This window comes from Neofelis nebulosa, chromosome 15 (assembly GCF_028018385.1).
Source record: "Neofelis nebulosa isolate mNeoNeb1 chromosome 15, mNeoNeb1.pri, whole genome shotgun sequence".
Taxonomy (NCBI): domain Eukaryota; kingdom Metazoa; phylum Chordata; class Mammalia; order Carnivora; family Felidae; genus Neofelis; species Neofelis nebulosa.
In genome coordinates, this window is record NC_080796.1 from 47791992 (window position 1) to 47815007 (window position 23016).

The 23016-nt window shown below is 41.7% G+C and overlaps 1 protein-coding gene across 1 annotated transcript in view; it reads right to left on the reverse strand.

The window, feature by feature from the left end:
* Positions 1-26: 26 nt before the first annotated feature.
* Positions 27-23016, reverse strand: part of KDM5B (lysine demethylase 5B) — an 82592-nt gene continuing 59602 nt past the window's right edge. Inside the window, exons 17-27 of the mRNA XM_058701673.1 lie at positions 22236-22386; positions 21964-22078; positions 20906-21261; positions 19705-19843; positions 14651-14830; positions 13847-14005; positions 9119-9604; positions 7557-7668; positions 6288-6442; positions 4447-4767; positions 27-3913 (exon numbers count right to left, since the gene is read on the reverse strand). Coding sequence (XP_058557656.1) covers positions 3776-3913; positions 4447-4767; positions 6288-6442; positions 7557-7668; positions 9119-9604; positions 13847-14005; positions 14651-14830; positions 19705-19843; positions 20906-21261; positions 21964-22078; positions 22236-22386 — 2312 coding nt within the window. The 3' untranslated portion in view covers positions 27-3775. The remainder of the gene's footprint in view (positions 3914-4446; positions 4768-6287; positions 6443-7556; positions 7669-9118; positions 9605-13846; positions 14006-14650; positions 14831-19704; positions 19844-20905; positions 21262-21963; positions 22079-22235; positions 22387-23016) is intronic.

Consider the following 23016-nt stretch of genomic DNA (forward strand, 5'->3'; position numbering starts at 1 on the left):
TACATAAACTTGGAAGACGTGAAATATACACTTTACAAATTCTTTATGCTCTCAAAATGGATTTACAACAGTATCACTTTACACAAGATCCTACTTTATACAATGTTTTGTTTAGGCAGCTTGTCATTTAACATTTCTATTACAAGTTATACGTGGAACCTCTGAGAGAGAGATGGGAGGCTTGAGGAGCCACATGCAAGGGACTGATGACAGGGGCGGAAGGTGTGAGGCCATCACTCTGGTGCTCAACTAGAAGCTGAGAAAGGACTCCAACTCGAATATGGAACTGATAAATAAAGGCACTGGCATCTTCACTGTTTTTCTCAGCTCTTCTTCCCAACAGGCAGAGTTTCATCAGAAGGGGGTGTGTTTTCTGCACCATTACGGCAAAGACCTTTTAATTCAGGCTGATGCCCAGCATAGACTAGCACAGTCAGTTGCTGACTGGCAATGGGTAATGATTCTTAAAATACTTGTTCAATTCTATTTCCTGTCACAGGTATGTAGCATCTCTAATCCCTTCCAGTCTGTGTTATATGGCAGGAAACCTAGGCAAGATTGAGCCCAGAACACCCATGGGCACTAAATACCAATCAATGCCTGATCCAAGCCAGAAGTGGGTCTTAATGGAATGCCAAATACCCACCAATACTATATATGAAATTAAGAAGAAGAAAAAAAAAAAAAAAAAAGAGGCAGACACCCATTTCCAAAGGGCCTTCAGAGTTCAATGGAAAGTACAAGGCAAAACCAAGTTTTACCCTCTTCCAGGTAGGCATCCACTCTGTTCTCAGACTTATCCTGTACAAATACCCAAAGGGTAATGTTGTTTTTTATGGTGGGCAGAATAGCAAATTAAGTGAATCTCAGATACTTCTGCCAAAACATAAGACCTAAAATCTCATGATCTATACACTTTTTTTTTTTTTTTTTTTTAAAGCTCCATACGGCAGAATGAAGCAGGAAAACTCAGGCTTTTACCAACCTCCACCGCCATAGCCAGCATCTCTGGCTTTAGGCTAACCCTGAGATAGAACAAGGACTCCCACCTCCCAGGACACTGAAATGAAGTTGTAAATAAGTCCACCTCCTTTATGGCTAGTCCTCAAATCACACAATCTTTCTCCAGGCTAGACAGAGCCTACATACAAGCAAGCCCTTTCTTTATTCCATATAAGAAATCCCCTAGAGGCTGATTTGGAAAGAAAAACAGAAATACAACACACAGTCACCGGAATAAGGCAGGGCACCCATCCACCGTTCGGTGCCGAGTTCACTAGACTCCTTTACCCTCTTGGCTAGGGCTCCGTCTAACAGCCCTTCCTCCTCACACCTCATGCAGCGGCAGGACTACGGAGGTGAAACAGCAGTTTCTCTGTGTGTCTTATCTTCTTTCTCTAGGTGCAGATGTTTCTCTAGGATGCAGGCCGGCTTCACAGCTCATACACAGTAAACATGGCTTTTCGGTAACATCACTTTGTAGTTGTTCTGAGTACTTAACAGAAGGTATCAATTAGAAAGTAAATGTACCTCTGTTCATTTACCACGTTAGCACACAAGGTAGGAGGAATATTAAAAGAGACTTGGAAGACACCACCCAGGCGTTGTCATTTACCAGCAGTAGAATTTGGGGCAACTGACACTCTAACTTCAGTATCATCATCCTTTATAAAAAGATCAGTGGTTCCCGCATGGGGGAAGGGGGGACAGCGCGGATGTTCTTGCCTTCTCCCCCTAACTCAGAGAGGCAGAGAATCTACCTCACTAAGAATGCTATTGTCAGGGATTGTGTACAACCCAAAGGTGAGGAAGAAAAACTAGCAGGGGCATGGGAGGTGCACACCCAGATGGGCAAAAGCTCTCTAAAGGCAGAGGCTTCATTTTAGCCGCAGTGTCCCCTTTTAGCTTATATTCTCAATGGAACTGGGACAGTTGGCATCCTGTCCCAATGTCAAGGGGTTCTAAGAATTTGGATACTTAAAAAAGGCCAAACCACTATTATTCCAGATTGTACTCTGGAGATTTCTTCTTCTCTGTTGGCCCCAGAATCCCCATCAGACAAGGAGAAACATCACAACAACTGTGGGAAAACTGCAGACAATTACAAGTCATTCTTACAAGAGATTTAATTATTTGAATTGCATAAAAGGGGGTAGTACATTTAAATCTCTGCTACATCACAGACTGCTGTTTTGTTGTTTTATTAAAGACCCACTAGTTCTACCCATCTCCAGGTTTATGGCTATAGAATGTGGGGGAAAATATTACTAACAGAAGGAGAAAAACCAAGCAAGAGTCTGCTCTGTTCACCAGAATGTCTTCTCCACGGCAGAACAGAGGCCTTTAAAAAAAGAAAAGGAAGGGAAAGGCTATGGACTACTGACAACCAGTAACAACAGCTAGAGTTGGAAAGAGACAGGGAAGGAAGTCAGGGACGCAGAGCCTGGGTGTCACAAGCTCTTGCTGTCCCTCAACCCATATTTTTGCAGCCTTCTGTGAGGATCATCTTCCTCAGATGCTCTTCTGACATCTTAACCCAAAACCCAGTTTCCCTGTCAATTCAAATATAACAAAGACTTCATTTCCACAAGGAAGACCGATTTGAGGATTGGAATGATTTGCCACCATTCTGAAAAGCTTATTTAAAAACAGCATGGCTTTAAAGACAAGTTCTATTCCATGGAGACTGGGTGGGGTTCTTTATTAGTGGAGACTGGAGGCACATGGCCCGCCAAACAGAGCAGGATACAAACGAATCGTCCACTGCTACTGGGGCCTAGTTGGGCAGAGGCAAAAGCAAGCAACCCCCCTCTAGTTCTTCAAAGCCCACAAGGTAGAGGGGCAGGAGAAGCTGCAGTCTAATGGCTCTAAATAACCAGCATTTAGTGTTAAATTAGGACCAAGGATTTATTCCACAATATAAACTGCAACATTTGATACAAGCTACCAAAAAAATAAGGAGAGGAACGAAGGGGCAGGGAGAAAGCCAAAATACAGCTGTGGCAATGACTTACAGAGCAGTCTCTTTTCTACATCACTAGTTCATCAGTGACACTAGAAACTAGACATTCGTGTTCTGTACATCAACCAAATGCTAAAGCACCAACACACTGTTTGGAAGTTTGTTTTGTTTTGTTTTAATTCCAGCCACTGAAACCAACATAGAAGTTATTGCTTAGATAAATAAACCTAGTCTACCAGGAAAAGAAAAGTGGATAAAGAAACAAACAAAAAACCCCAAAAGTGAAAAACTTAAGTTCCCCAATATGGTAACAGAGTAAACAAGAGAGAAATTCCTCAAATGAGGATTTACTGGAATTTCTGGTGCCCTTCTGGGCACTGAAACTGAGTTGGACTCTTAAGCCGGTAAATCCCAGACAGAGGTAAGATTTTAATGCTGTACATGAAAAGGTGCAAGCTCTAATGCCTTCCAATTGGTGGAAACCCCTGCAAAAAACAGTCAGCATTTCAAACCTCAACAACCACAAACAGCTCTTAAGGAAAAAAATACAAAAAGTGTCAAAAATTTTTTTAGTTGTTTTTTTCTTTTTTTCAAAGAGTTCTGGAAAAATGATCCCGTAAGGAATAGAAATAGCACCGTTTACAGGCTGGTTTGAATACCAGTCCTGTAGCTTTGCTGAGAAATTGAAGAAATCTTCTTGGTTGGAGTCCTGAATTACGTTAAGTGGTTGGGGGCGGGGGGGGGGGGGTGTTTTGTGTGTGTGTGTGTGTGTGTCTGTCTGTGTGTGTGTGTGCGCGTGTGCGTGTGTGCGTTTTATTTTCGGCTTGGTGCGTCCTTCACAGTACAGCGCACACAGATGTAGTCTTCTTTCTCTGCCATCTCTGGAGAAACACCAACACAGACCTGATGAAACCACTGATTGCAGCTGCCATCACACTGGACCCAGTCCACCTGGTTACAAAGAGCAGGGAGATGGGGTTTTCAGAGGAAAAAATGTGATTCAAAATTGGGCAGGCCAGCCTCAAGATATTCAGGCCGTTTGCCACTAACGGCCACCGTCCCACCACTGGGACCTCTGGCACAAGAGCTACGCCACATGAGTGTAGCTGGCCCACCAGCCAAAGCAACCAAGTCAAAGCCATTCTTCAAGTCGTGACTGCTTTGGGGTTAAGACAGCGCCGCCCTGTGATAAGTAAGCAAAAGGGCATTACATCAGCATCCCTCCCACCTTCTTAGCGCCGGGACGGTGTAAGCTGGAATAGCAGGAAAAGGAAAAAGGGAAGAATAAGAGTTTCTTCAAGAAAAGGGAGAAGACCCAGGAACGATGGTAAGAGCAGAGATATCAGTGGGGGAGGGCTGAGCAATCCATTCAGATCAGCTCAAAGCAGGTAAGCAGAAGAGAAAGACCCAGCGAGATGAGGTGTAGCTTACAGGGTTTCTGAGTTAAGGGAAAGCACGTCCTCTATGGCCCAAACCTCACTGACCTCATCTCCTTCTGGCTGCAGGCAGCTCACAGCTGGGCAGATGGCATCTTCATCCTCAGAGTCCTCCTGTTCAGAATAGGATGTGTCTGAGGGCAGGGAATGAGTTTCGGCAGAACGGACTAATTCACAGCTACGCTCCCTCTCTAACTTGAAATTGTTCATGTCCTTGGAGTGGCTCAGTTTGATTTTCTTCTTTTTGGGGGTCCGCATGTTTTTAACTCGATCCCACCGATCACTGGAGAGGCCTTCTCTTTCCAGGCGTCTCTTCAGTTTTCTCTCAAGACTGTTGATTCCATCTCGTTTCCCACGGCAGCAGTCATTCTGGGTGGAGGACGGACAAATTCAATTTCAGCCTACACTCTGCCCATTACTCAAACTAGTGAAATTAAGTGTCAGCTGTATGAGACACCAGATGATCTCCAATCGACGTTAAAAAAATACTGCATCCTGGGTCACCTGGCTGGCTCAGTCTGAAGAGCATGTGACTCTTGATCTCAGGGTTGTGAGTTCAAGGCCCACACTGGGTGTGGAGAGGACTTAAATAAATTAAAAATGCTAAAACAAACAAACAAACAACAACAACAACAACAAACTGCAGGGCACCTGTGTGGCTCAGTCAGTTGAGCATCTGACCTCCGCTCAGATCGTGATCTTGCAGTTCATGGGTTCAAGCCCGGCATCAGGCTCGCTGCTATCAGTGCAGAGCCCACTTCAGATCCTCTGTTCCCCTCTCTCTGCCCCTCCCCCACCTGTGCTCTCTCAAAAATAAACATTAAAAAAAAAAAAAAATACCGCATCCTAACAAACTGCCACCACCTCCCCTCACGTCCTGTAGGACAACCTGTTTGAGTTAACTGACTTAACCGTTAGTGCTATCAAAAACAGTGGAAAAAGAAAATGTTAAAGACGTGATTAGCTTTCAAATTAGCACCAGGAGATGGACAGATGCTTACGTTTTTCTTTTCGCCAAATCTGTCAGTGACTGACTACTATGCAGTTTCTAAGAGTGTATGGTTGGTTATCCTTTGCCCTACAGACTTCTCAGGAACCATGGAATAGGTTCCTTCTTTAAGGATATACATCCCCATCCCTTACAGAAATAAGGTGCATTAATTGAACACAATCAACAGTGGTACTACAACACTACTATCTGGTAGCATCACGAAAACTAAAATTCTAAATGATATCGTCCTCGTGCTGTCTTTAGTGAGATTCTTCCGTATCCTCAGTAGATCCTCAGGAGCTTCCAATGTCACAGGTCAGCTAGCTCACTAACAGAAACAGCAGCATCTTCACATGCTAAGAAACAAGACATACATGGCATCTACCCCTTCAAGTAAGTCAGCACTCAAAATGGGCCCCCTATAAGCCTGGTGACCGAGTCCTCACCCCATCTGTCCTGTTCGGGGTAGAGCAGTGAAAGCATCTGTTAAATGTTAACTCCGAGATATTCTTTGAATTCTGAAGGCTTTATACCAAAAGGCCTTCCCAGCTATAATTACATTTTCATCTCTACAGTATTTCTCTGACAGGAAAAAAAAATAATTCTGCTTCTAGCTATTATCACATGGAGATGAGGAGAAGCACCGGGCTAGAAAGGAAAAAAAAAATGTCATAGTCACTTACAAAACAGCACCAAACTCCAGGATGTGAGCCCAAAGTGATGCCTAACACCTATCTGCTCTTTGATGGCCTTAGGAGTGGGGTTGTGAAGTAGCGTTTGCATCCTTTTCTGGATCAAAGACAGCATCTCACTCACCAAACTATTTAGATAGGATGACACTAAGAATCAGTCTCCCCACCCCAGACTGCCTTTCCCAGCTGCCCATCAGACAACCCACCTTCTCACCGCTGGGTCTAGCTGGTGAGCTCCGGTCAGTTTGCTGAGCAGGGGTCGGCTTTGCAAGTAAAGTCTGGTAAAGTTCCTGAATTTCAGGAAGGGATACCTGGAGCAGCTGAGCTTCCATCAACAGCTCATTCACTTCTGGGCTAACACCTGTGAAAGATCACACCAAAGCCTCATGACAATAAGACAGAGCGTTTCACACGGTCACTCAGATCTGCAAGAAAAGCAGGACCACCCTTCATACCACTGCCACCCTCTCCTTGTAAAATTATGTTCAACTGAAGTGAGGTCTGCTCACTGTGACTAAAAGCCACAATGAAATAGAGCCTAAACTCGGTGTTCTGTCTTCTGATTGCTAGGGAAGTACTAATTCTACACTGAATCCCCTCTTCCCTTACTTATTGCTAACACAGAAGAGGTAGTACCTCTGCTAGGATAGCTTTTGCCCTCAGGGCAGGGCATAGGCAATCTGAGCTGATCAAGTACCTCCAGTCCCATTACCAAACACCTGCTGTGCTGGCAGGACTAAGGAGCCGGACTCCAGCTGCAGCTTTGGGTGGAACTCATGGGGCAGTCTTGCATAGTAAGTACAGCTGACCCTTGAATAACGTGGGAGTGGAGGGTGCTGAACCCCTGAAAATCATGTGTTACTTTTGACTCCCCCAAAGTTTAACTACTAATAGCCTAATGCTGATTGGAAGCCTTACTGATAACATGGAACAGTTGATTAACACATTTGAGTATGTTTGTGTATTATACACCGTATTCTTACAATAAACTAAGCTAGAGGGAAAAGACTGTTAAGAAGACCGTAACGAGGAGGAAATACATTTACAGTACTGGACTGTATTTATTGAAAAAAGTCTGTATAAGCAGACCTGTGCAGTTCCAATCCATGCTATTCAAGAGTCAACTGTATAAGGAAAAAGGGAGGCAGGTTTCAAGTATGGATTATCTCTAAGTTCCCAAGGGAGCCCATGACTTAGCATCTGACTGAAGTGACTGGTATTTAAATGTCAGTTGGCATGGGATTAACCCTTTCATCCCTGAAAACATGTACGAAAGACTTTCTCTATTTACTTTGCATTTATAAACCTTCAAACATGATCCTTCTCTACCTTGCAAATACAGAGTAACTCATATCTGACATTTGAGGATAAAGCCTTTTTTTTACATCTGAACATCTATAACAAAAACCTACTGCAAGATCACTTATTACTATCCAGTCCTGACAACAACAACAACAATAATAATAAATACAAACCATGGAGGGGGATACAACTTCGTCCAGTAGAGAAGGGAGAGTGTAAATATGAGGTTCTGTTGTCCCAGTCATCAGGCAAGGAAAAGGATGTTGTGCCAGTGGGTTGAGATCCCTAATGGAAGGAAAACATTTTATAGTAAGGCTTCTTCAGGATTAAAAATTCTCCCACCAGTCCAAGGAAAGTAGTTTGGGTTATCAATTAGGAAAACAGGAAAGAAAGTCTTCCCAACTGAAAAGTCTCCAAGTATCTTAAATTTAGCCACATCAGCTCATATCCACCAATCCTTCAGTCTTCCTGGTTTTACTTGGACTGATTTCAGAGAGGTCAAGAGCACCATTGGGAAATAAGTCATTTTCTTTGCATGAGAACAGATCATACCCCATGTAAGTCTCTTTTTTATTCCCTGGGTAAGTCTCTAATGAAGACTGTAACACAAGGAACACAGACGTGTGCCCCTTTGAGTAAACCAACTGAGGAACTGCCAGATCTCATGCACATCCACCTCCATCCACTCTTCAGTGTTTATTAAAGAAGCTAGGAGAAACACTCCTTTGACCATGAACTAGTAAACAAGTAACAATTGTGTCCTCTCCCTTTATTAATAAAGGTAAATCTCTGGCGTATCTTGTGTAAAGAATCTCCACTGTAGGTTGGCCAAATAACCTCAACTCATCTATGCACAAAAATTTAATTCATCATTTGCTAAGTGCCAGGTACTGTATTTTAAAAACCTGGAAATTACAAAAAAAAAAAAAAAAAGGAAACCAATATGAGAAAATAATTTTTTGTCCTTATCTCTGATCTGCTTAACATGTAATTCTTATACTTCATGTCTGTGTTAGTAGCACAAGGGAGCTGTGAGTCCCTGCCTGAGAAAGCTGCACTATATCTGAAAGTTCTCAGGTCAAATTTCTATGAAGGTTGAATACTGCCCTCCGATTGTACTTTTCTGGTATCTTCACATTCTTTTCCTGTAGACACCTTCTACAGAAGAAGACAAAAGACTCTGCCCATCCCCATGGTGGTCAGAAGAATCTGGCTTTTGGCAGAAAGATCACAGATGGTATGAAACCCACTGCCTTTCCTCTGAAACGACATGGTACTCAGACACTTCAAAACCTGTTCCCTGTTCATGGGGCAGTAAGAGACAGAAGGCAGAAGGCACCTTCCCTTCTACCCAAAGGCTTCCATGAGAGGAAGCGGGGGGGGGGGGGGGGGGGGAGACAGTCAAGCAAAATTTTAATTATAAAAATTCATACATATTAAATACATACCTAGATTCATACACACGAATGGGAAAATTGTAGGTATATGTGACAAGGTGAAATCTGCTCTACAGAAACAGACTGCCTCACTGAGAGACAACTTCTGACTGCTAGGAGCAGAGGAAACTAAAACAACCCATATGTAGGTACACACACCCCTCCAAGAGGGGAGCTGAAAAGTGAGTGCTGGTTAAGGGATCACCAGGAAGAGCAGCAATACCAGAGCTGAAGGTTCAGGGAAGAGGTTCAGGGCCAAGCAGATTTCCAATAACCGGCAAAGAAAACTTCAGACTCACCTTGCTGGTCTCTGACACTTGTCCCACTGAAGCTTGCCATCTGCTATACAACAGTCCTGAGCCCACTCGATCTTGCACAAATTTGAGATTCCCTGATGAAAGCAGTTGCTGGGCTCTGTGTTGCCAGTTCACGGTTCTTTCGATCATATACCGAAGTGCATCTCCCTCGGGAAGGCGAACTCGGATACGCTGCAGGGAGGCCAGCAGGGGCAGAATTTTCTCTAATGGAGGTTTCTCTGACCTCCGACAATGGGGACAAAGCCAGATTCGGGGGCTTTGCGAAATACTGGGTACTGCCACACAGCTAGTGTGGAAAGCATCCCTGCAGAGTTCACATTGGATCATAGGGGCAGCTGGGGCCTTCTGACACAGGCAGACTTTCAGCTCCACATCTTGGACAGGTGACAGCAACTTCCCTTCATTGGCTAGTCTGAGAGACTGCAAGGCTTCCATTTCCCTTAGGCGAGCTTCCCCAAGTGTTGCCATCTAAAAAGGAGTTCACGGTCAAGGACAATGCCAGAGGGAATTCAGCCCACTCCTAAAACTCTAGGGTCCCAAAGTAGATGATCTGCATTTGAATCCTGGCTCTGTCACACTGACTGGTGTAAGCGACCCTGGGCAGTGTATTCCATTGGACTAAATTTTCACATGTCTGAAATGGAGTAAAGCCTACCTCACAGGGCTGCGCTGATGATTAAATGAGAGATGTGTGATAGAGTGCTCTCTGCCAGGCACACAACCAACAGTGTGAGCAATTACACCGCACACACTACTTCCTGAAAGTCCAACTTCCCTGAGCATTTACTTCCTAGAAAACTTTCTCCTGAAAGACATGGGCTTTCTTTCACATTCTACACGTCCTGATTGCTGAGGTTCCCCATGTTTGCATAGCTCCAATAGCTTCTGTGTTCTTTTAGAGAGGTACTTCAGATGGAAAAGTTGCTAGAGTAGCAACTACACAGTGGTAACTGAGGTCTCTATTTCTTGGGGGGAGGGGGCAGAGAGAGAAGAGAGAATCCCAAGCAGGCTCCACGCTGTCAGCGCAGAAGAGCCCGATGCAGGGCTCAAACTCACAAATTGAGAGTTCAACCAGAGCCGAAACCAAGAGCTGGAATGCTCAACTGACTGAGCCACTCAGGCGCCCAAGACACTGCCTGCTTTGAACTTTGCATACTGTACCTTTCAGAGTCTAGTGTATGCCCATTTAGAGGATCTCTGGCTTAAAAACTCATCCATTACCTACTTGATTTCATAGCAGAACACTGAAAGAGATGCCATTTGCTCCCCATTTCTTTTCTTGTTTAATGTTTATTTATTTAATTATTTTGAGAGAGAGAGACAGAGAGAGAGAGAGAGAGAGCTAGCAAGCACGTGCACCAGAGAGGGGCAGAGAAAGGAGGAGAGAGAGAATCCCAAGCAGGCCCCACGCGGTCAGTGCAGAGCCCATTGCGAGGCTTCATCTCACAACTGTGAGATCATGACCTGAGCAGAAATCAAGAGTCAGACACTTAACCAACTGAGCCACCCAAGTGCCCCTGTTTGCTCTCCATTTCTAAGTTAGAAGTCACATAACCCACATATACTACCTGTACATTGTTTTCGTCTACAGAAATTAGAGAATTTTGAAAAAATATACCAAAGGTTTGTTACCTAATTTATTTCCACATCTTTTTGTTTCTTCCTTAAACATTCATTCATACATTTTCTTCTCCGTTCCAATAAGGGATAATGGAGAGTTCATTCTGGCCTTATGACTTAGGGCACCTCATCTGGCGAATCATGATGGGTCTGAAGTGGGTGGGTGTGATAACTGGGAATGGTTTTAACTGTGACAGGTTAACATTGCAAGGAGCTGGGAATAGGACTGGGGAATGGAGTGGCTCCTGCAGCCTATAAGTTCTGTTTCTAGAGGGGAAAGTGCAGTTTTAAAAATCTACAGTTTCCTCCTATTTACCTGTATTTGCCTATCAGTGCAGTGCTAGAGGAATGTGGTCCAGTCTTTTATTGGGGAAACCCAGACTATTAAGTTCAAGGTGGTAAGGCTAACTCTTGTTGTAGCTAATGATTTTTAGTTTATCACATTTAGACAGCTTTTACTTCATGGCTCATAAGGAATAAATCTGTAATACCTCAACTTGTTTATGTTTTGGACTTCTTATATAGTAGGTGCTTAGTGTCTTCATGTAAAGATTCCACTTATGGACATATCATAAATATTGTTCAGAAATATGTACAGTATCACTTCAGCTTTCTACTGTGAAGTTGATTCTGTTTATGTGTATTCTCAAGTCATGTAAACAGGTTAAATGAACTCAGCACTTTCCTGTCACACGGCTCTCATTTTAATAGAGAGGAAAGACTTTACGATTCAAGTACACCTGACACTCTGCAGAAAAGCAAGCTGCTATCGTCCATGCCCTAATGAGCTTATTTTACAGCATGCACACATGTGTGCACGTGTGTGTGTAAGAAAAGTGGTTTCTATTTAATTATTTCATGAGGGACCCGGTTTCGTTATCTACAGTGGCTGTGTCTAGCACAGGTTTAAGGCCTTAATGTTAAAGACAGTAAAAGACCTGGGGTGCAGAGCCTGCTTGGGATTCTCTTTCTCTCCCTCTCTCTGCCCCTCCCCTGCTCGCATGCTCTCTCTCTCAAAATAAATAAATAACTTGAAAAAAAAAAAAAAAAGCCAACAGTCAGTATCTTTACAAAAATAAACCACAGAAATAATAGCACCTTAAAAAAAAAAACAGTGATGCTCAAGCAGCAAAACCTGATTAGAACCTGACTCAGTATAGGAATATGCCCTAACTAAGGAAGTCTGTGTCAAAACACACAAGTCAAGGCAATCCCATGTCCATCACCAGAGAAGTCAGGCAGCTACAAAGGAACAGACCAGGGAGAAAAGTGCCCTAGCCAGAGACAGAACCCTTCTATTCCAGTCGTAGCAGCCACAGTTCTGCTCTACCACGGGCATCACTTTGTGCTACTTAAAGCCTCCAGATGGGACTACATCCAACCGGGGAGTTTCTGTACAACAAAGAAAACCAGCAACAAAATAAAAAGGCAACCTACAGAATAGGAGAAAATATTGGCAAAGCACATATCTGATAAGGGGTTAATATCCAAAATCGATAAAGAACTCACACAACTTAATGGCAAAAAGCAAACATGGGCAGAGGATCTGAATATTTTTCCAAAGACATATAAAGATGACAATAGGTACATGAAAAGGTGGTCAACCATAAAACTGCAAATCAAAATCATAATGCAAGATCATCTCACACTTATCAGAATGGCTAGTATCAAAAATACCAAGAAATAATACATGTTGGTGAAGATGTAAAGAAAAGGGAACCTTTATGCACTGTTGATGGGAATGTAAATTAGTGCAGCCACTATGGAAAACGATATGGAGGTTCATCAAGAAATTAAAAATAGGACTACCATATGATCCAGCAATTCCACTTCTGAGTATTTATCTGAAGGAAAGAAAAACACTAACTCAAAAATATATCCGCACCCCCATGTTCACTGCAGCATCATTATTGTCTTGCAGCCAAGACATGGAAGCAACCTGAATGTCCATCAATGGATGAATGGATAAAGAAAATGTGGTATATGTATACACAATGGAATGTTATTCAGTCATTAAAAAACTAAAAAAAGGGAAATCTTGCCATCTGCAACATATAAATGCATTAGACTAAGTGAAAGAAGTCAGAGAAAGACAAATATTGTATGAATCCAAACAAATACCCAAACCCACAGATAACGGAGAATAAATTAGTGGCTGCCAGAGGCAGGAGGTGGGGAATGGGCAAACTGGGTAAATGCAGTCAAAAGTTACGGATTTCTAGTTATAAAATAAGTCCTAAGGATATAAGGTGCAACATGTTCACTATAATTAATACTGCACTGTACCGTATCCTTGGAAGTTGCTCAGAGAGTAGATCTTTACAGTTCTCATCCTAAGAAAAAACTAACTTTGTATGGTGACAGATGTTAACTAGATTTACTGTAGTGACCAATCAAATCATTATGATGCGCACCTGAAACTAATACATGTCATTTATAGCTCAACTAAAAAAAAAAAAAAAAAAAAGTCAGCATCCAAATCACATCTCTATCTTTCGTCCCGATACTATCGCTCACTAAACTTGAGCTTCTTAGAATGATACCATCTTTGAATCAACAGTGCTTACCAAATGCAGTTAGACTCAAAGGTATCCAATACACTTTTAAGTGTATTTTTTAAGTATGTGTGTTTATGTGTATGTATATATATTTATTTACTTACTTAGTAAGCTCTACGCCCAACACGGGGCTTGGACTCACAACCCCAAGATCAAGAATCACACATGCCACGGTCTGAGCTGGCCAGGCACCCCTGCAGCGTACATCTTGTTGTAAATTAGTAAGTTGGTACTGAGGTCTCACTTATCTGTTCACCCTGACATCCACAGTCAGCATCCCTGATCAACTCACAGGCACTGACAAGACTGAGTCTGCAAAACTCAGACTGGGAGGCCCCTCTATCTGCTGCACCTCTACACACCTTCTATTCAAAGCTTTTACATTTGATAATTTCAGAAAGCATTCTTGGTAAAACGGAGTGCTCTTAAGGTTATTCTTGTACATGTCTTACCAATATTCCTGTGCATAAGAAAAGGTTAGCAATCATCCTCTCTAAGCAACAGAGAAAGAAGAAAAAGGCCCGCTACGTACAGCCGAAGCAGTCTCTTTGCTTTCAGTTAAAGCTCTCTCCAGGTCGCTCAGACTCTCTAATTTGGTGCTTTTCTTCTTTCCACTTGGCAAGGGCTCCTTTAACTTTCTCTGCTTCCTCTTCAATCCCAAAAGGCCAATGTCACATCGAGGACACAGCACCTAATGTGGGACAAAGCACAACCACCAGTAAAATGGATTTCAGATAAAGCATTAGGAAGTCCTCAAAGAAAAGCCTAAGCAGTAGAAATGATGTAAATTTCTTCATATCTAACATTTTCTTTGTAACATGCTGCTCTGAAGCCAAAAAACTCTCCTCTTCGAAGAAAGGAAGAAAGGGAGGAATTTCACAAAAGATTGACTTTGATTCTAGGTTGGATTAAACAATAAGTTGAGTGTGAAATATACCAATTCCAGTCATAATGCGCTACCAGCATCAGCTTAACAAAAAATACAAAAAGTACAACTATAGCACTTTATGAAAGGTGGATGAGATCATTTACAGGATTATTAAATGCAAATGGTGAAGCATGGCCAAGGTTAAAAATCCAATTTTAACACAGATTAAGGAACTTCAACGAGAAAAATGTTCTTCTTTAGCCATCAAATGGTATCCTAAAGGTAATTCAGGTAACATTTAAAGGTTATTTCACTGGAAGTTTAGAAGAATCTCCATGGCTCTACTGAAAAAAAATAACTCATAGAATGACAGATCAATTAGTGATGCCACCTTTGTGAGGGAAGGGACTGCATGTTCTACAAGCTATGAGATCTAAGGTCTTGTAGAAGGGCTGGTTGAAAACTTACCTCTAAAAGAGAATATGGAGAATTCTCAGTCAAGAATGTATTAGCAGCACATTCTTTCCAAGCCTGAACCTCAGCTACTAGTAATTCCAGTCTTGGTAAAGAATTCAGATGTACCGGGATAGATCGGCCTCGTGTAACAAGTTCTATGAGTGTGTCTAACACTGGCACACGTCCTCCAACCTAGTGTATCAAGAAAAATTGTAGCATCTTAGAAAAAAGAACACATCTCTGTGAAGTGGGAAAAGCACGATTCAGAGGAGGCCTACATTTCAACATGTTAAATTCATAGATGTTGATGAACAAAACCTCCAGCTGACCAGCAGTGACGGGGTTAGGGATGACCTGTGCTCCTTCACTTAACAAATAGTTAAGGACCTAGTTTGTGCTAGGTCCCAAGGATACAACTATGAACATGACATACACTATGATGATCCCTTTGTTCTGACTTTTTATGCCCTTCTAAATTCACTTGTCATCTTGGTCCCTACAGATAGCCTGAAAAAAATTCAACAGAAATGTAGACTTGCAATAACTAACAGGTTTTCACTAACAGTACTTAATTCCAATCCATCCAATGGTAAGTTAACTCAGTATAAATCATTCAGAAAACTGGGGTGCCCAGGTGGCTCAGTCAGTTAAGCAGTCTGAGTCTTGATTCTGCTTAGATCATGAGCTCACAATTCGTGAGTTCGAGCCCCACATCAGTCTCTGCGCTGACAGCACAGAGCCCGCTTGGTATTCTCTCTCTCCCTCTCCTTCTGCCCCTCCCTGCTCATGTACACATACATGCATGTGCACTCTCTCTGAAAAATAAATAAACTTTAAAATTATTCAGAAAACTAAAATGAGGTGAAAAGTCCCACTGCTTCTCAAACTTTACTATGTGTTAAGAATCATCTGGAAAGCTTATTTAAACAGTTCCCTGGGCCTCATTTCCAGATATTCTGATTGAGGTCACCAGGGAAGAGTCCATGAATTTGCATTTCTTAACAAGCTTGCAGGTGATGCTGATGCTGTCAGTACTGGGACTCTGAGAATGAGATACCCAAAGTGGAAGAATAAAAGCATTAAGTTGCGGGGCAGGGGACATTGATGTTGCTCGAATACAATGGTAAACCTTAGCATCACTAAGTAAGTCATCCTATGTGTCTCCTAATGTGATACAATACAAAGTATACAAATATCACCTGATATTCCAATCTTATTCTAAGTAAAAAATATTTAACTTGAATCCATTAAGGCTAAGAAATTAACTTCCAATTTACAGGAAATACGGAAGATAGAATATACCACAAAGAAATAACCAGACAAATCTAGAAGATAGAACTTACCATAAGATAACTGTTCTAGACACTGACATGAAAAAAAGTAGGGTAGGGAGGAAAACACTGCAAGATTCAATTAGGTGCAACATGTGGTCATGGACTAGATAAACAACCAGAAAGGACATTCTTGGGAAACATGGGGAAAACTAAATATAGACAGGAAGCTTGATGTTTCACTGCCTTTTTTTTTTTTTTTAACGTTTATTTATTTTTAAGAGAGACAGAGTGTGAGCCGAGAAAGGGCAGAGAGAGAGAGAGAGAGAGAGAGAGAGAGAGAGAGACACTGAATCTGAAGCAGGATCCAGGCCCTGAGCTGTCAGCACAGAGCCCAACATGGGGTTCGAACCCACAAACCACGAGATCATGACCTGAGCCGAAGTCTGGTGCTTAACCAACTGAGCCACCCAGGCACCCTGATGTTTCACTGCTTTTGGTATTTATTCTTACAGGACTGGAACCGTACGGACAGAATTGTTCTGGTGGACACTTAAAAAAGGTGACTCACAAATTATATGCTATCTTATAGTATTCAATTTAGAAATAAATGGAATACTTCCTGTGTATAAAGCAGAATACTGGATAACATTGTAAAATACATAATCCACTAAATATGAAAAGGCTCCTTGTTGTTAGTCACACCTCTCCATTATGTCCTTAAGTAAATGATACAAGTAAAGATCAGGCTATTATTTCAGGAATGGAGCAAAACTTACTTTTTGCCCTTGTGGGCACTACTGAAAACACAGCAGTAAGTAACATATACATTACAAAATATGAACAGAGTATAAGACTATCCAGAAATATGTCCTCTGATTTCACATGTTTATCTCTTAATTCAATGACTTCACCTTACCTTTCTGGCTGCCATCAATCATAAGTGAAAAGGGGGACCAAAACTAAAACTAATCACTATAGTTCCAACCATCATTAACAAGAACCTGCATCTAAAACTCCCACTAAGGCCTGTTTCGGATTCTGTGTCTCCTTCTCTCTGACCCTTCCCCGTTCATGCTCTGTCTCTCTGTCTCAAAAATAAATAAACGTTAAAAAAAAAAAAAATTTAAAAAAAAAAGGGGGGGGGCGCCTGGGTGGCTCAGTTGGTTAAGCGGCCAACTTCAGCTCAAGTCATGATCTCGCGGTCCGTGAGTTCGAGCCCCGTGTCGGGCTCTGTGCTGACAGCTCAGAGCCTAGAGCCTGTTTCGGATTCTGTGTCTCCCTCTCTCTGACCCTTCCCCGTTCATGCTCTGTCTCTGTCTCAAAAATAAACATTAAAAAAAAAATTAAAAAAAAAAAAAAAAACTCCCATTAAGGAAGTTTATGTACACAGTAAATACTTCCCTTCATTTCTTCTTTGGCTAATTGGGGTCACATCTTAATTATGTAATAATATTTACCAAACAATATATCTTCTCTTCCCTTTTAACTAAAATAAATACCCAGATATTTTGTTATAAACATCTGGCTAAAACTGTGTGGTTTGGCATTTCTTTTTAGAAACTGATCAATTAGCACTACTTAAAATTAAATATTCAGAAAACCAGATAGTATTTTATTCTTAGAATCCAATGGCTTCAACAAAACAGAACTTGAGACTCAAGAATGAGATAGACTAAATTTTTAAAAACCTAGCCCATTAAATAATTCAAAGGTCGGGGCGCCTGGGTGGCGCAGTCGGTTAAGCGTCCGACTTCAGCCAGGTCACGATCTCGCAGTCCGTGAGTTCGAGCCCCGCGTCGGGCTCTGGGCTGATGGCTCGGAGCCTGGAGCCTGCTTCCGATTCTGTGTCTCCCTCTCTCTCTGCCCCTCCCCTGTTCATGCTCTGTCTCTCTCTGTCCCAAAAATAAATAAAAAACGTTGAAAAAAAATTAAAAAAAAAAAAAAAAAAAATAATTCAAAGGTCTTTTTTCTCAATAGGTCCATTATTAGGCTTACTACTGATTTACAATGATTACAGAGATAAAGGAAGACACTCCCCACAAACTACTTTCGAATTAAGTTATCCAGCTGAAACTGGGTAAATCACAGAATGCATTTTGTCTGTACTTTGATAATGCTACAAATGAATTCAACTCTTTTTTTAATATATAGGCAACTCCTTAAATATAACATCTAACATTGGACCACATATATTTGGTGCTAATTACTATGGAGAATTACTTTGGAACTTGTTAAGTTTCATTTCTTTTGTAGGGATCAGGAGGCACTTTTGTTTAAATCACTACTTGGTGAAAACTTCTGTGCCTTGGGGCCTAGTTTGGCTATGTAATCAAACAACCAGATTAACAAACCAACAAGAGACACTTGTACTCATCAAAGATTGAAAACTACCTTTCTCACCCTTTCACAAAGATGGCACCAAAGGCAAAAAAAAAAAAAAAAGGAAGCCCCTGCCCCTCCCAAAGCCAAAGCAAAGGCTTTGAAGGTCAAGAAAGCGGTGCTGGGGGCGCCTGGGTGGTTCAGTCGGTTAAGCGACCGACTTCGGCTCAGGTCATGATCTCGCGGTCCGTGAGTTCGAGCCCCGCGTCAGGCTCTGTGCTGACAGCTCGGAGCCTGGAGCCTGTTTCAGATTCTGTGTCTCCCTCTCTCTGACCCTCCCCCATTCATGCTCTGTCTCTCTCTGTATCAAAAATAAATAAACATTAAAAAAAAAAAAAAAAAAAGAAAGCGGTGCTGAATGGCATCCACAGTCACACACACACACACACACACACAAAAAGATCCACAAATCGCCTACATTCCAATGGCCCAAGACACTGGGTCTCCAAAGGCAGCCCAAATATCCTCAAAAGAGCACCCCCAAGAGAATCAAGTTAACCACTATGCCATCATCAAGTTCTCCCTGACTACCAAGTTAGCCATGAAGAAAATAGAAGACAACAACACACTTGTGTTCACTGTGGATGTCAAGGCCAACAAGCGCCAGATCAAACAGGCTATGAAGAAGCTCTAGGACACTGACGTGGACAAGGTCAACACACACTGATCAGGCCCAATGGAGAGAAGGCATATGTTTGACTGGCTCCCGACTATGATGCTTTGGATGTTGCCAACAAAACTGGAATCATCTAAACTGAGTCCCACTGCCTAAATCTAAATTTTTTCAGAAAGAAAAGAAAATTAAAAGAAAAGAAAAGAGAACAAAAGAAAAGAGAAGAAAAGAAAAGAAAAGAAAAGAGAAAAGGAAGGAAGGAAGGAAGGAAGGAAGGAAGGAAGGAAGGAAGGAAGGAAGGAAGGAACTACTTTTCTCCCACAAGTTCAATTTTAGTTTTTCTTCAATCCTCTACCAAGTACTCAAGTTTGTTAAGAGAGGCTCCCAAGTTCCCAGAAAAAAGTTGGTTGAATTATCTAAACTTTAAATATTTGAGCCAAATGGTCAGGGTAATAGGTGGTAGGTAAGTACACCTACATAAGTTCCTATAAAATCATGGCGCCTGGGTGGCTTAGTCAGTTAAGTGTCCAACTTCAGCTCAGGTCATGATCTCACAGTTTGCGAGATCGAGCCCTGCACTGGGCTCTGCAATGGTGGTGCAGAACCTGTTTGGAATTCTCTCGCTTTCTTTCCCAAAATAAATAAATAAGCTTAAAAAGTTTGACTATAATTATTAATTTGGCCAACCAAAAACACTGAATCTGTGTGGTGAGATCCAACATAGTACCCTTTACAATTTTTCAATTACTGTTCTTCTTAGATGCACTTACACACCCAAGACAGTTTTTTCTTAAACCAACCTGCAGGGCCTCTACATCCTGAAGCCAGTCCCTGGCTCTCTGCACTGAGTCTTTCAGAGCCGCACCATTTGGCAGATAAGCGGGGATCTCCTCAATCTCCTTAACTGCCGTAGCAAGGCTAGTCAATGAATGCCGAGGTCTACAAAAATGAAATATAAGAACTACTTAACATGTTATATGGTGGTTCATTTTTCTTAAGGTTTCCTAAAGAAACTAGAAAAACCATTTCAAAGGAAATTCAGTATAGCAAATACATTTTTTTCAAATGTCAATAGCTACTAGATATCACAACTTAACAAATTTTCAAATGTCTGCATAAAACTTAAGAGCATCCTAAGATAAAGGAAATGACTCAGTAAAGCATTTAAGTTCTACTTATTCTTGATTTTATGCTGGTATAACCACGGACTTTTCATTTGCAGATGGTAACTTAGTGATAATTTACTATGTTTTACTACATATACGGTCAAGACTCATGTAATTTTGTTAGGAAAATTTTAATTCTCTAGGGTATCAACACACCAAAAGCACAGCATCAAAAAATGTTGTGCTCTCTGCTCAACGACCACTATTTTAGGGTTACAAAAGAATGTCTACAACCATGAATTTTTTAACACTGTCAATTGGACCAACGAAGATGTATCAGACAGAAAGCAAAATTAGGGAGGGGCTGATCTTTCTCCACTCAGATGATTTGCCTGAGTCCAATCAAATCTCTCAAACACAGATAAGGTGTCCTGAATTACTAAGCCACAGCACAAATGTACATTCCCACTCCTGTTGGCAATTACTGGCACTATCTTCATTTTACAGAACAGTGCATATTAACTCTCAGACATTTCAAAAAACTCCTTGCGTTCTTATTAACTGCGGATTTAAATAGTTTTCCACATAATTGTAAAACTTTTATTCTCTCAAAGATGGTTTCATCGGCTTCCAAAAAAAATTTCATTAAAACAACTCTATAAAAGGCAAGTCCATATGAATCATTCACTTCACAATCAGTAAAGAAGAAACTAGGATTCTTTTACCCGAGTTCCAAAGCAGCCCCAAATACCTCCACTATTCTCTTTTCTACGTGTATTCTACACGCACAACTGTAGCTTCTGAACACCTGTCACATGCCAACGACTGTGCTCTATTGCTCTAACATGGATATTACCCAACCCTCCCCAAGAGAGAGGTGAGTTTGCTTTTTCACCTGGCCTTGAGAAGACTCTTGGCTTTGTCATCCCAGTGCTCTGACACCGTAAGCAGCTCCTGAAGCCGGGCCATTGCTTTCTCCACTGCTGAATATGGGGCTAGACCCACCCCTAGGTCTATGAGACGTCTCATATCATCTAGTGTAAGGGAGCTGGGGTCTAGGCAAGCTTGTTGCACCTCTTCTAGCCAGCGGGCCTGCTCCAGACGGACACGCATCTCAGCAAGCTGTGGAAGTTCAACATCAAATTCAAAGCTGACATCTAGCAAGTCTTGCAGCTCAGCAGCACTGGGCATCTCCTCAGAAAGCAATTTCTGGCTATGCTGTTGGAAATCTTCTACACGATTCAAGAGATCCTAAAAAAACACAGGTTGTTGTATAAAAATAGTAATTTCAGTAACTGGCTTCTTTCATACTTAGAATCCTCAATACATATTCAATGTGATGCTCCTTCCATCTCATGCGATTTTATCAATAACATGGATAAATGACATAAGACATAAGCCAACTGACAGCTAAAACTAGTGACTATCACAGACCTTTTACCAACTGTGAGGAGTAGCAGGTGGTCACTTTCAAGGTAAAAATTTCCAACTTTATTTCTCCTGTGTAGACCTGTTATAATCTCTTTATACACACACACACACACACACACACACACACACACACACACAAAACACTCAAGTAGGTTATTACAAACATCTGCAAAGAAATGTACAAACTAACCACCCAAGATGACTTAAGCATGTCATCTGAATTTATTTACAAAATAGAGCGAAACCTTGGAGTGCGAATAACTTGCTCTTCGAGTGTTCCGCAAGACGAGCAAACGTTTCTAATAAATTTTAACTTCATAAACGAGCAAGGTCTTATAACACAGGTAATACATGACGCCAAATGTCACGTGATCACAACTGAGCCAACGGTTCTTGAAAATCGCTTTGATATGTAAGCGTGTTAGATCACAAGCATGTTTCTGGAACGAATTATGCTCGCAAACCAAGGTTTCACCGTATAGGACTACCAAAGTACTTTCCCACAGATCCCTCTATAGTTACCTTTAGCAAAGGCGTTTGACTGAGGACACATGGAAGAGCATACAGTTGTGTCACAAACTGTCTGAGTTCATTCACTGTCAATTGATTTTGGGATTTTCCTCCACCAGATCGGTATCTGTAAAGGCAAAGGCCAGAGGAAGCCATGAGGACATAATATATTCACCATTCCCCTATTCAGTGTCACAGGAATACAGGACAGAAGGAAAAACCAATTCACAACAGGTTGCCAAGTAGAGCCACTTAAGAGTGCAACCTCAAACAGAAGTACATACCTAGTTTGCCTTTTGCCATTAAGCAGCTGCTGAGCAACAGAAGCACACTTCTCCGCGTCCTGTGTGACTAAGCGAAGGTGGCGCAAAAGATCATTGTCTGGGAATTTCTTCATTTCCGATTCCTCAATTAAAGCCTTAAAGCTCACAAGGCCTAATAATAAACAAAAGGTCACCTTTTCTGTAATCAGTATGTTTATACGAGTGGTATGAAACACAGAGGAAGGGTTTGCTTTTATCAGTTATCTAAAATACTTGTGGTGTTTTAAGACATTAACAGATTTGTCCATCTCATTTTTATTTTTTGGCTGAAGGTAGAATGTTTTTATTTATTTTTTAAGCCTCCTTTATTTTTAAGTAGTCTCTACGCCCAATGTGAGGCTCAAGCTCATGACCTAGAGATCAAGAGTCACATGCCCTTCCAAAAGAGCCAGCCAAGTGCCCCCTTTAACACTGGTGCCAGCCAGTGTTAGAACACTTTAGAGTGTTTTCACAAGTGCCTAGAGCTGCTCTTCAATATGGAAATGTCTAGACCTGAAATGTTTAAGATATGGAAAACAACAGATTTGTCAAAACAGAGCAAAAGCAGATTCTTATTGTTACACAGACCACTCCTGTCTCCTGCACTTGGCAAGTATGCAGTGTGCTCAGAGAGAGTGATACTGAGACCTTCCCCTAAGTAAAAGAAGGGCAGATTTACCTGTTGGGACTACAGAAAGGAAAGAAAGTGAAAACACTCTGAAAGAGATGGCGGGGAGGGGGTGTGCCTGGGTGGTTCAGTCGG